Genomic DNA, 12,596 nt, shown 5'->3' on the forward strand with positions numbered 1-12,596 from the left:
GGGTCGTGGCATTAGGAAGGTTGAGAACCGCTGCCTTAGAAGATTACCCTGTAGCTTATAATTCATGCCCATTTGATAGCTGATTACAAACTCTATTGCTCAGCACTCTTCCCAGGCTACTCCCATCACGCTCCTGGATTGCTGACGCCACCAGAGTTGCGATGACAGAGGGAGGCACCATGAAGAACAGACCTCCTGGACCATTATGCAGTCTCTAGAAGAATGCCCTGATTTTTTTTTAAATACCCTAAGCTGGTCTGAGAATGTTAAGGCAATTTTGAAAGTGTTAACCTGCTGCCTTTTCAGATCTCAGGTGCTCTGACAATAAACGCTCATCCTATAGCCCAGCTCCTATGTCTGTCTATTGGCTGAGCGGCACAGGCAGCATGAACCCTGGACTCGGTTGCCCTCTGGTTTCAACCCCACCCTCACCAATTCCTTCATATCATTTTCCTGAAGTCTCCTAAAGGGGGTTAGCTCTGAGGCAGAGAGGAAAAGGGGATAAATATGAGGCTTCAGGGAGACCCTGATCTCTCATCCCCAGCCCACCCCCCTCTACTGCCTACATAATCTGCAAACACAGCTGTGCGTAACAAGCATGGAAAGGCCCCTTTCCTGGTGGGCCCCCATTCCTAGGATATGGTCTCCCCAGCTAGCTGTCCCTCAGGTGTCTCAGGCCACAGCTGTTCCCTCCCTCCGGGCCTGGTAGGCAGGAAACCCAGAGGGAAGTGGTAGGCCACCGGTGTGCTTGAAAGCCTGAGCTCTGAGATTTCACCTGCTTCTGTCTCTACACCCCCCACACACACACACACCGTTACGTTAATCAGGTCAAAGGAAATTGTGGGGGTTATCTCTTCCCTCGGTTTATCTATTTTCCCACAAGTAAACTTTAAAATATAATATTAAAAAAATGAACACACAACCAAAGGAAAAAAAAAACCACCATGGCGGTATTTTAACAACTTAAATTTATGGTTCAATTACTTTAGAAGCAAGTATTTGCAAGTGAGTACACACTTCTGCCCCTGGGAATTAAGCGCCATTCATTCTTGTATTTCTGCCCCCCTCCCGAAGAAGTCTCACCCAGACCTGGCAGAGTCGTCCATCAGTAAATGCGGACCCTGTCAACCCTTCTCCATCCTCTCCTGCTCGCCCACAAGCACAGGTGCCGTAGCCTGCTGACCCTTGTCGCCAGTCCGGGCTTCCCAGCCAGAGCTAGCCAATTGACTCACCTGCTTCAGCACCAGGTGGGCCTTCCTCACCCATGAGACCCTTAAACTGCCACTGCTCCCCCTTGCACCCCCCCCTCAGGTTCCAGCAACTCTGAGCTCCTGGGTTTTTCCCTGAAGCCCACCCAGTGCCCTTTCTACACCTCTCTTCACACAGCTGCCTCTGCCTAAACTGACCTCCCCACCCACCTCCCATAATACTGGGCATCAGCCCATAAAATTCCCAGGTTCCTAATGATGTCTCCTCCTGTTCTCACTTGGAATGAGCTCCCTGCTGTCTCTGATCAAATTCTTCCCACCATTCAATCAAGACCTTTCTCCTTGTCTCCCCCATCAACCTGGGACAGCCCCTAGCTCCCTTGCTGGGTTACGAGGGCATGGCTAGCAAAGGGTGGACACATGGGGTGGGAGTAGAAAGGGGTGAGAAATACGACTGAGCAGGCTGTCAGCCCACACTTCTAACTCTAATGTGACTACAAATTATTTGGGGAGATAGCGAAAAACCAGATTCTGACTCGGTGGTCTGGGGTGGGCTTAAGAGCCTGCATTTCTAACGAGCTCCAGGTGATGCCCATGCTGCTACGTGGTGGTGGTGGTGGTGGGTGGGTGGTCAGTTTGAGCAGCAAGGGCCTAGCTAACTGGATTGGCTGGGGGAAGGAGGCAGGTGGGAGCCCAGGTGTACGTGGCCATCACGAGGGTATAAGATAGTGGGTGGTAGGTACCCAGCAGTTACCAGTGGAGTGTCGGTAGGCATCATGGCACTGAGCTATGGGCTCTTCATCTGCCTTCTGCTCTGGGGAGGCATGGAGCTGTGCTACCCCCAGCCCCTCTGGCAGGGTGGGGCCCGCCACCCCGTGCAATCCAAGCCACCCCTAGTGGTGGAGTGTCTGGAGGCCCAGCTTGTGGTCATTGTCAGCAAAGACCTTTTTGGCACTGGGAAGCTCATCAAGGCTGCAGACCTCACCCTGGGCCCTGAGGGCTGTGAGCCCCTGGTCTCTACAGACATGGATGATACGGTCAGATTTGAGGTTGGGCTACATGAGTGTGGCAACGGCGTGCAGGTGAGGCTTGGGCCCCCTCGGCAGCCCTGGCTTTGGTGGGAGGACATGGGAGGTGATCAATGATGGGGAGTGCGGGTGCAGAGCCAGTCCGAAGTGGGGCTGGGGCAGCTCCCTTCCACTTGCAGGGTAGGGGGATGTCAAGGGACATCAGGACCACATCTGTTGAAGACTTTAAAGACTCAAACTGGGCCCCTGGGGGCAATCCCAAGTGTGTGTGTGTGTGTGGGGGGAGGGGGGCTTAAAATGGAAGGTGTGTGCAGGAGGAGAGCTGAGTTGTCTAGGCCAGACCACCTCCCTCAAGTTGTGGAGAGAAGACAGATACAGTAAGTTTCACTTAATACCAATGATAAGTTCTGTGACTTTAAGCAAAACAGTGTATAACAAAACCAATTTTACCATAGGCTAACTGATATATACAAGAATTAAGTTTCTAGGGCATCTCATCAAAATTATAATGAAATTGCTGTACTCAGACTTTAAGGAGGGGCTCTCCAGCAAGGCAGGGCTGGCCTGGACACAGATCCTAGCTGGTCCAAGATCCCCTGGACTGACTTCCTGCTGCCCCATGGAGAACCTAGCCTCTCCTCCGTCATGCTCCTCCCCTCTACCCCCTGCCTTGACTAAAGTCTCAGTAGTTTGCCTGGGTCAGGACAAGCCCAGCCCCTGGAGCCCCCCATCAGAGCTCTGGTCGTAGGTGTGGTTCCCAGGGTTTGTCTGGAGTTTTCCTGGCCTCTTGTATCTCTGAGGAGAGAAGGGGGCCAGAGAGGTGCAGGAGTTATTTAAGGAATTATTCTAATTTAGTAACTCTCAAACCTTGTGCACTAGATTCAGCTGGGGGCTTTTAAGAAATCATGATTCCCATACCCTGTACTAAATTGGAATGGAAGTGGGCGCCAGATAGCAGTATCTTTAAGATCCCAGGTGACTCCAACTAACCTGGCAACTCCTTTTCCAGTGCAGTGTTTCCTGCGATTTCCAGTGCTTCCCAATCTTTCCTGATAAGGATCACCTGGGGCCAGGGCTGGAGCTGCCTGGGAATGACACCTGTGCAGTCCCATAGGCCCACGCTTGGTTTAATGCCCTGTTGTCCTAAGATTCTTAACTTTTGAACACTTTCATTTTGCACTGGGCCCCACAAATTATGCAGCTGGTCCATCTGGGGCACTGTTAACAGAAAGCTAGGACTCTCCTTTGAAGATGGAGGGGTTAGGGTGGGCCAGGCAACCACTTGGGCCCCAGGTAACTTCCTGGGCAGCTTGATTGGAAGGTGCAAATTGCCCCCACTAGTCCCTACCTGTGCTTTTTGCCTCAGGCAACCACTAAACAGAATCGCTTTCTGTGAACGGGCTTGAGAACAAGTCAGAAGAGGGAGGGCAACATAAGTGTTAACTGCTGTGGCAATAAGTTAAAGTTCCTGGAACTTTCTGGCTTCATCTTTGGGGTTTTCTTGGCCCCAGGCTTCCCCTGGAAAAGGAAACTGTATTGCGGTAGGGGGGTGGCAGCATGAGGAGGGGAACATGTGTCCAATGCCTCTGGTACCTGCTTGGTGCCTGACATGGAGCTGAGCCAGACCCCTGTGGTGCTATCAACACTTCAGGGGTGAAAACAACAGAGGTGTGAGGGTGGTACCCATCCAGGGGTCAGCAGCAGAGCAGCCTTTATGCCCAGAAGCTGTGTTCTCTCCAGCCCCTGTGGGCTGCCCTCCCTTTGCCCTTGCATGGGTTGGGGCAGGTGAAGCTGGTGGGGTTGATCCCTTCCATTTCCTTCAGGTGACCAAGGATGCCCTGGTGTACAGCACCTTCCTGCTCCACAAACCCCGCCCTGTGGGAAACCTGTCCATCCTGAGGACTAACTTCGCCGAGGTGCCCATCGAGTGCCGTTTCCCCAGGTCAGTATGGGACAGGCCTGTCGCTGCCTGTGAGGCAGCTCGTCAGCCTCTTGGCAGCTTCCGTGGCATAGCTGCAAGAAGGTGGAAGTGCTTGGGCTGTGGTCACTGCCCTCAGCCCTGGTTGGGGTGGGGGCCTGTTGAGTCTGCTCTGAGCCTCTGAAATGCACCTGGGCCACAGCTGCCTCTTGGTGGAAACTGCAGGGCTGCCCAGCCCAGGCTTCCTTGGAGTTCAGAACTTTTTCAATAGTATAGGGAGAGGTTCCAGGCTCTGACCACCACAACCTGCTCCTTTCCTGTGGTTTCCCCCAGGACATGAGTGTGGGTGGGGGAAGCCCCAACACTAAGCAGTGCCTATAAACTTGGGCATTGAGGTATGTTCTAACACAGTGCTGAGTCCTGTGCTAGCTAGGCTGAATGCAGAGTGTGTAGGGCCTTAATCTCTGTCCTTTCCCCTTAAAGGAGGGGTGTGTGTGCTGATAACCCTGGGGGCACAACGCATGAGCCATGTGACTGGGGAGGGGTCGAGGGAGACGTTCCAAGAACAAGACCCTGGGATGGAACCTTGAGACAGGTGGGGCTGAGACATTCTGAGCAGAGCTACACACACCCCAGGGGAGGGCAGTCTGTCATCAATGCTGCAGCCTGAGTGCCTGGAGCCGAGGGCCTAATCAATATAAGGAGGAGGACAGATGGGTTCTAGGGCCAGTAGATGCAGTGAAGGTGTTTAGGCTCACACTTCAGCGGGCACCTCTCCCTGAGTACTATGCAGAATAGGTGAGGACTGCTTCTCAACCCACAAGTTCTTCTGGTAGCCTGTATGGGAGACAGATGGGAGTTGGTCAGACCAGCTGTGAGACTAGGATGACAAGACCTGATCTGGGGCAGCAGGGGTGTAGGGAGCTAACTTGAGGGAGCTAAGGAAAGCTGGAGGAGCTGGGTGCCTGACCCTGTCGGGTATGGGACATGGAGGAACCAAGGACAGGACTCCCAACCTGCCCTCCTATTGGCCAGAGAGGCTGAAGGCCTCCTGGGCCACAGCCATCTCTCACTTCAGAATTGCTCTGCCTGGGATTGAACGGAGAAGGTTAGTTCACCTAGCCTGATGGCTACAGACAGTGTAGGGTGGCCTGCCACCGCCTGAAACACTTGAACCTAGCTCCCGCTACCTGAGGCCTGGTTCTCAGATGCAGCCCTTGAAGTAGTCTCTTCCATGAGACCCCATCGGGTCAGCATGTCTGGAGGGCAGATGTCTGGAGACATCTGAGTGCTTCCAGGGAATTCCTTTCCCAGTACAGCCTCAGTATCTCACTGATTCTCAAGAACCTGCATTTATCTCTAAAGGGCTGCTTTCACCAGGATTGGCCTCAAGAAGTCTGAGTAGTGCCGAGAGAGACTGCTGCCTCAGGCGGCAAACTTGAGCCTCAAGGCTGAACCTTAACAAGGAGCAGACGTGGGTCTAGAAACAAAAGTAACTTGAGATTTCTGTCTTCTGTGCTATAAGCCAGCTGTCCTCACAGCTGGAAGGGGTGGGCCCACTCACAGGTGCTGAGTTTGGGAGGTTAAAGGACAGGCTCAGGCTTCCTTGACTGGCTGTCTGATTGGGTCACAGCTGAAGACTTCGCAATGAGATAAAAGGGAACGCCCCCTCCAATGTGGGGCCAGATGAAGGGAGCCCCAGACCAGGTGCGGGCAGTTCCTGTTCTCTCCCCAGGCAGGGCAATGTGAGCAGCCAGGCCATCCTGCCCACCTGGGTGCCCTTCAAGACCACGGTGTTCTCGGAGGAGAAGCTGGTTTTCTCCCTGCACCTGATGGAGGGTAAGGAAGGAGGGCTGGCAGGGGGAGCTGGCAGGGGGAGCTCTGGTGGTCTCTCACCCCTGGCTGTGCCCTTCAGAGAACTGGAGCACTAAGAAGAGGTCCCCCACCTTCCAGCTGGGAGATATAGCCCACCTCCAGGCCGAAGTCCATACTGGCAGCCATGTGCCACTGCGATTGTTTGTGGACTACTGTGTGGCCACGCCGACGCCAGGCCGAAATGCCTCCCCTTATCACACCATCGTGGACTTCAATGGGTGAGGGCTGGGCTGCCTTTCTGGGGAACCCTCATAACAGCATGATCTATACCACCTTCCTTGGCCTTAACTCCATTCTTCACTCATTCTCTTCAAAGTTGTCTCGTGGATGGCCTCTATGATGCCTCGTCTGCTTTCAGAGCACCCAGACCCGGGCCAGAGACCCTCCAGTTCACAGTGGACGTGTTCCATTTTGCTAACGACTCCAGAAACATGGTAATAGCTTTTTTGAATACCCTGGAGTAAGACTGAACCTTAGGGGTCAGGCTGATCAGGCTTACTGTCTGCTGTTATTGCTTACTAGCTGTCCCCTTAAACAACCACTTACTAGCTCTGCTCCATCCTAGTAACTCCACAAACTTACCAAGTAAAGCCATGGGCTCTAGTGAGATCTTCAAGGAGAAGGCATGGCTGACACAAACCCTTAGATAGAAACCCATAAAAGACGGAGAGAATCAGGAGTCCTAGAAATAGAACAAACTAGGAGAATAGGAACTCAGGAGACTTGGCTGACAGCTCAAATAAGATGAACACAACTATACGACTATGGCATTTGGTGACTGATCTTGTCCTTGCCAAGATCAATGTGGCCAGAACCCAGATGATGGTGGGTTGAATAAAGGAGTTGACAAAAGCAGGTGTCAGCCTTCCTGGAGGCTTTCTAAAAGGGCAAGGAAAGTGGGTATGAGCTATTTTTAAAATTTATTTTTCAATTACCGTTGACACACAATATTTGTTTCAGCTATACAAAACAACGTAGTGATTAGACATTTATATACCTCACAAAGTGATAAACCCAATAAGTCTATTACCCATTTGACACTATACATAGTTATTACAATATTGACTATATTCTCTGTTGTACTTTACATCGTTGTGGCTATTCAATTATTCAGTATTTTGTGTTAGGTGTGTAGCATAGTGGTTAGACATTTATATAATTTATGAAGTGATCCCTCTATAAGTCTGGTACTCACCTGACACCATACATAGTTTTTACAATATTATTGACTATATTCCCCATACTGTACCTTACATCCCCATGACTATTTTGTAACTACCAATTTGTACTTAACCCCTTCACCTTTCTCACCCAGCCTCCCTACCCCCTCCTATCTTGGAACCATCAGTTTATTTTCTGTATCTGAGTCTGCTTCTGTTTATTTTGTTCTTCATATTCCACATATAAGTGAGATCATACAGTGTTTGTCTTGCTCAGTCTGACTTATTTCATTCAGCATAATACCCTCTAGGTCTATCCATGTTGTTGTATGAACTTCTTTTCATATAGGGTAGCATCTTGAGCTTAATCACAGGTTAGAACAGTGACTTTTTGAAACCCAAATGTATCAGCATTACCTGGAGGGCTTGTTGAATTAGGTTACTGGGCCCCACCTCCAAGATCTGGTTCAGTAGGTCTGGAGTGGAGCCTAGAATCTGCATTCCAAACAAGTCTCCAGTGGCTGCTGCAGATTTGGGGGCCACCCCTTGAGAACCACTAAGTTAGAAAGCCCACTTGGCACTAAGGGGATGAAGGAAGTAGGAGCTAAGATGTGGACTGCTCCTGATGCCTGAGGTATGAACAGAAGGGGCAGGAAGCACAGGTAGAAGGACTGGCCTCTAGCCAGAAAGGACGGGTAAAATCTTACAAATAAAAATCAAGTAGATTTTAAAACAAGTTTCCTGAGATAGGAGTGGGGGCGGAATGTAAGGTTTGGACTAGCTAGTCAGGAGTGAGACATGATTAAAACAGGTTTTCAACCCTGGCTCTATGCTGACCACCTAAAAAGGTTAAACCTACTGCTACTTGTATATAATCCCGTGTATTTTCACTTAATGGGGGTGGGGACTGGCACCACCTTTCTCCAACATCTTACGAAAATCTTCAAACATCAGGCTGAAAGAATTTTATAGCAAACACCTGTGTACTTCCCTGTTTGGGGTAGGAAGTTGATGTTGACTTTAGAGGTGGTCCAGTGGGGAGGATGGGGATAAGGTTTCATACAGGTGGTGGCCATCAGCATGGGTGAAACCTGAGCTGGTATCGGCATCTCCAGGGATTGGAGGGTAACTAAGAGACCAGAGGATGATGCTGATCAATGAAAGATAGCCTGAGCTCTGGGAGGGTTCTCCCTCGCAGGTGGGCGGAATGGCGTGCCTGACTGTAGCCATGGCACAAGGCAGAAGGAGCACCTTATACTCAAGAGCCAATGGAAAACTGCTCTAGGGTCTTAGGCCCTAGTTAGCGTCAGAAAAATGTACGTACTGGGGGAAAAAAGCTGAGGATAAAAGCAGTTCTCTTCCTGGAAAGGGACTCCAAAGGCCTTGGAAACTTTCTTTGGTGGGACAGATAGAAGGCAAGTGGCTAGAGGTGCATCTTGGCTTGTTCGTTTCTGAAATGGTTTCCCTGACTGTGTTCTTGGCCACTAGGTGGTGGCCAAGGTTTGTGGCTCTGCAGAAGGAATAGGAGAGAAGGTGGTGGAATTTCCGTGCTCTTGCAGGGCTGGCAGGGAGCTGTTGATGTACCATCTAGAGTATGAAGTGGAACCTCTGGCAGGGGATGCTGTTGTCAAGAGGACCAGGGCTGACCTGAGCCCTGGCTTGTCAAAGTTCCCCCTATCCCAGGTGGTTGGGGGCATATTGGGCCTCTGGGGCCCTGTCCCTGAGGTTCCAACTTAATAGGCCAAGGTTGGGCATGCTAAGTGATTGGAAACGTTTGGGAAAGACTGGGGCAATAAAGATGAGGGGTTACAACTTAGAATCCAATTTGCTACTTGCCCTGAAGTTTTAGACAGATTAACCTCTGAACCTCTGTTGCCCCAGCTCTGAATTGAGACTCTTTCCCCCAAGGGTTAAGGGTTGTATAAGAACTGGCTTATTAAAGTCACTGGCACAGCTTAGGGGTCCACCTAGTGATAGCTGCTTTTACTTCCAGATATATATCACCTGCCATCTGAAGGTCACTCCAGCTGACCGAGTCCCAGACCAACTAAACAAAGCCTGTTCCTTCAGCAAGTCCTCTAATAGGTGAGGAGACCAGATTGGACATGGCTGGGGTAGAAAGCCTGATCAGTCATCCTTGTCTGTTCCCCCAACATGAGCATTATCAGCAAACTGCTTCCTGCAGGCAACACAGCCATCTAATCCTCTTGTCTTTCCCTCTCAGCTGGTCCCCAGTAGAAGGCACTGCTGATATCTGTCAATGCTGTGACAAGGGTAGCTGTGGCATCCCAGGTCTTTCCAGGAGGCTAGTGGGACAGTGGCACAAATCTTCCCGCAGCCGCAGGCATGGTAGGTCCTGGGTCGGCCTCAGGGCTATTGCACTTCCCTCAGTCTAGGGCACCTGCTGTCACTTCAGACATCCTTCTTCCTTGTTCCCCATTTAAGGCTGCTTAGCCCTGGGAGATGCAGTTTTGGGCTTGCTTTCTTTTTTTTTTTTTTTTTTAATTTTATTGGGGAACAGTGTGTTTTTCCAGGACCCATCAGCTCCAAGTCAAGTAATTGTTCCAATCTAGTTGTGGAGGGCGCAGCTTCTTGGCCCATGTGGGAATCAAACCGGCAACCTTGGTGTTATGAGCCTGCGCTCTAACCACCTGAGCTAACCAGCCGCTCTGGGCTTGCTTACTTAAAACAATCTATTAGTTCAGCCCACTGAGGCAGAGCAAAGCCCCTAACCTGGTTCCTGGTGCGGGACTAAGGTGACCCTTGGATGTCTTGTCTTTCAGTGACAGAAGCAGCAGATGTCACAGTGGGGCCGCTGATCTTCCTGGGAAAGGCTAGTGACCACGGTGTGGAGGGGTCGACCTCGTCTCTCACCTCCGTGATGCTGGGGTTAGGCCTAGCAATGGTGACATCCCTGACTCTGGCTGCCGTTGTCCTGGGTGTTGCCAGGAGGCGTCAGGCTGCTTCCCACCCCGTGATGTGCCCTGTGTATGCTTCCCAATAAAAGAAGTAACCTTTGGGGTGTAGCGCAATGACCCTGGATGGGGGTGAATGAGGAGTGGTTGTATTGGGGAGGGGACAGACTGTAAAAAAACAGTGCTGCGGGTTCAAATAGCACAATTTAAATACTATTGCGCCTCTCATGTGAGTTGGCCTGTCTAGACGGAGGAGAGGCCAGATTGGTTTGTGAAGGCAAGCCTGCATTTTCCTGGCTTTGAGCAGCACGTCCTTCCTGGGGGCAAGGCTTATCTTCCCAGGGGCCACTATAATGTTATGTCTCCAAGGAGGTCACGATAAAGGCTGTTGGGGGCAAAAGTGGAGTGGGCCCTGCCTGCTCTACTTCCAGGCTAGCCAAGGGTCTTGTGTGTCTCTGGGCCCCGTGGATCTGATTTGGAGGTGGTGTGGGGAGGAAAGGACTGAAGGACTTCTAGCCCCCTTCCCTAAGGGCAGCAGGCATAAAGCCACATGTCTATATGGCAGAGAACTTGAAGGCCAGAGGTGACCATCTAAGGCAGTGGTCTAGGCAATGGTCACCTTAGCCTGAAGCTGCTGTAGAGGGGTGCATCTAAGGGTGTGAATGTGACAGGGTAGCCAAGTCACTGGCTCCAAGGTGGGTGCCTCAGGAGGGCTGGGATCTCCTTTGCGCTTCCTGTTGCCGAGGGGAGCTGCTTCTGTGCCCCTCACACCTTCACGTCATTCTCCCCACATAGGTTGCCTTCCTCTCATGCCCTGGCCACAGCCCCTGGGAGTGCCCTGCAAGGGAACGGTGCCGAGGGAGCTTGTGACCCCCCCCTCCAGGGGAGGGGGTCGTGCTTCCTCTGCTGAGGGTTGTAAAGCTCCTCAGAGTGGCTGGCCCTGAGCTGGCTCCAACCTCACCCCAGACCTGACTCACTGGGTGAAGGTCGCCTTCACTGTGGGATCTCTGCTTTGCTTGTTACCTGCTGTGAGTCCTTGGATCCTCCGTGGTAAAACAGGCTGGTACCTGCTGGGCAGGGTGGTTAGGCATAAACTGAACGGACCCAACAGGCACTTAAATGCTGAATCTTATGGCTCTGTCTCTAGCCTTGTGTCTGGCTGAGGTCAGAAGCTCAGATACGTTGACACGGGTATAAAGGCAGATGTCTAAAGTACATTCAGAGTAGGGTTTTGTGATTCTGGGTCTAAGAAGTACAGGAAGGTCCTTGACCTAGTTCCTTGCACCTCCAAGTGTGGTCTGTGAACACCGTTGGCATCACCTGGGGATTTGTGGAAAGGACAGTTTTAGGCCCAATCCTAGACCTAAGAATCTGCATCTTAACAAAATCCCCCATGATGCAGGTGTGTGTTGAAGTGCACTGGGTCAGGGGGTTTGCATCCAGAAGAGAGAAGTTAAAACAAGATATATGCATCATGCTTTCCGGCAACTAGGGGTCGGAGGGGTCGGCTTCCTGGAGTCAGTGACCCTGGGGCAAATCCTCAGAGAACCAGCAGGTCCTAGCTGGGCAAAACGGGGAAGGTGAGTGAGGAGGGAGGGGAGACCGGGCGAACCTACGCCCTGGAGGAATGGAGGGCCTGGAAGTCCAGTAAGGATGGGGGAGTGGAGAGGGAGGCCTTGTAGGGCTGAGGAAAAGTCGGAAAGGAGCCACTCAAGGGCTCTGAGTGCCATGGATGGATATCCATGTCAGGAAGATCAACTGGAGCAGCAGGGCATGGCCTGGAAGCTGAGAAGGCCAGCCTGGCTCCCTGCCACTGCCAGCTTGGCAGGTCACTTCACCTGTAGGATGGGAATAATAGAAATGGCTGGAGGCTGTGTGAGTAGAGCAGGGGGGCTGGGACCCTGATTCATGCAGCAGGATTCTTGAAGCCAGATGGACTGTCTCCCAACCACCCGACTCTACCCCCGAGTCTGTTTCCTCCTGCTTAACAGCGTCCTGTTTCAGATGAGGAAATTCTCAACTTCAGAATTATCTCGGGGATTAATGTGACACTTGGTGTCCAGCATGGTAGTCTGAGCTGTTCTATAAGCAACGGCTACTCCCAGGATACCCCGGGGGACCGTCCCTGCCTGAATACCCACCCGTTACTTGCTTGAATGTTCCCTGATGTTGCAACACCCTGGGAACTCATCTCTTCATTCAACTTCTGTCCTCAGCAGAAAGAGGAAGTGGCTTGTGTCTGGTGTGGGAAGGAAGTGTGATTAGGAAGTGACCCTGAAAATCAGCCCCAGGCAGTTCCAGATGGGCCTCAACTCAGCGTGAAGCTGGCCCCCAAGCTGGCCCCCAGGGATGGCCCAAGAGGCAGTAATGTCCGAGGGCCCTGCTTCCAGCTTCAAGGTGGAGCTTGAGTGGGAAAGGTAGATAGCAGAGGGTTGCGAGTTGTCTTGATTTCCATTGCTTATGACTGTAAGTGTTTGGGGAAGCTTCTTGTT

At 51.7% G+C, this 12,596-nt stretch overlaps 1 protein-coding gene across 1 annotated transcript; it reads left to right on the forward strand.

Annotated features, from left to right (window-relative positions):
• Window positions 1-1,984: 1,984 nt before the first annotated feature.
• On the forward strand, window positions 1,985-10,193 carry ZP3 (zona pellucida glycoprotein 3). The gene is made up of 8 exons (XM_019646889.1): window positions 1,985-2,290; window positions 4,060-4,178; window positions 5,890-5,993; window positions 6,070-6,247; window positions 6,346-6,463; window positions 9,183-9,274; window positions 9,414-9,538; window positions 9,973-10,193. Exons 1-8 carry the CDS (start codon window positions 1,985-1,987, stop codon window positions 10,191-10,193), a joined length of 1,263 nt encoding a protein of 420 aa, XP_019502434.1.
• Window positions 10,194-12,596: the final 2,403 nt, after the last annotated feature.

Source organism: Hipposideros armiger, unplaced genomic scaffold (genome assembly GCF_001890085.2).
Source record: "Hipposideros armiger isolate ML-2016 unplaced genomic scaffold, ASM189008v1 scaffold_107, whole genome shotgun sequence".
NCBI lineage: Eukaryota > Metazoa > Chordata > Mammalia > Chiroptera > Hipposideridae > Hipposideros > Hipposideros armiger.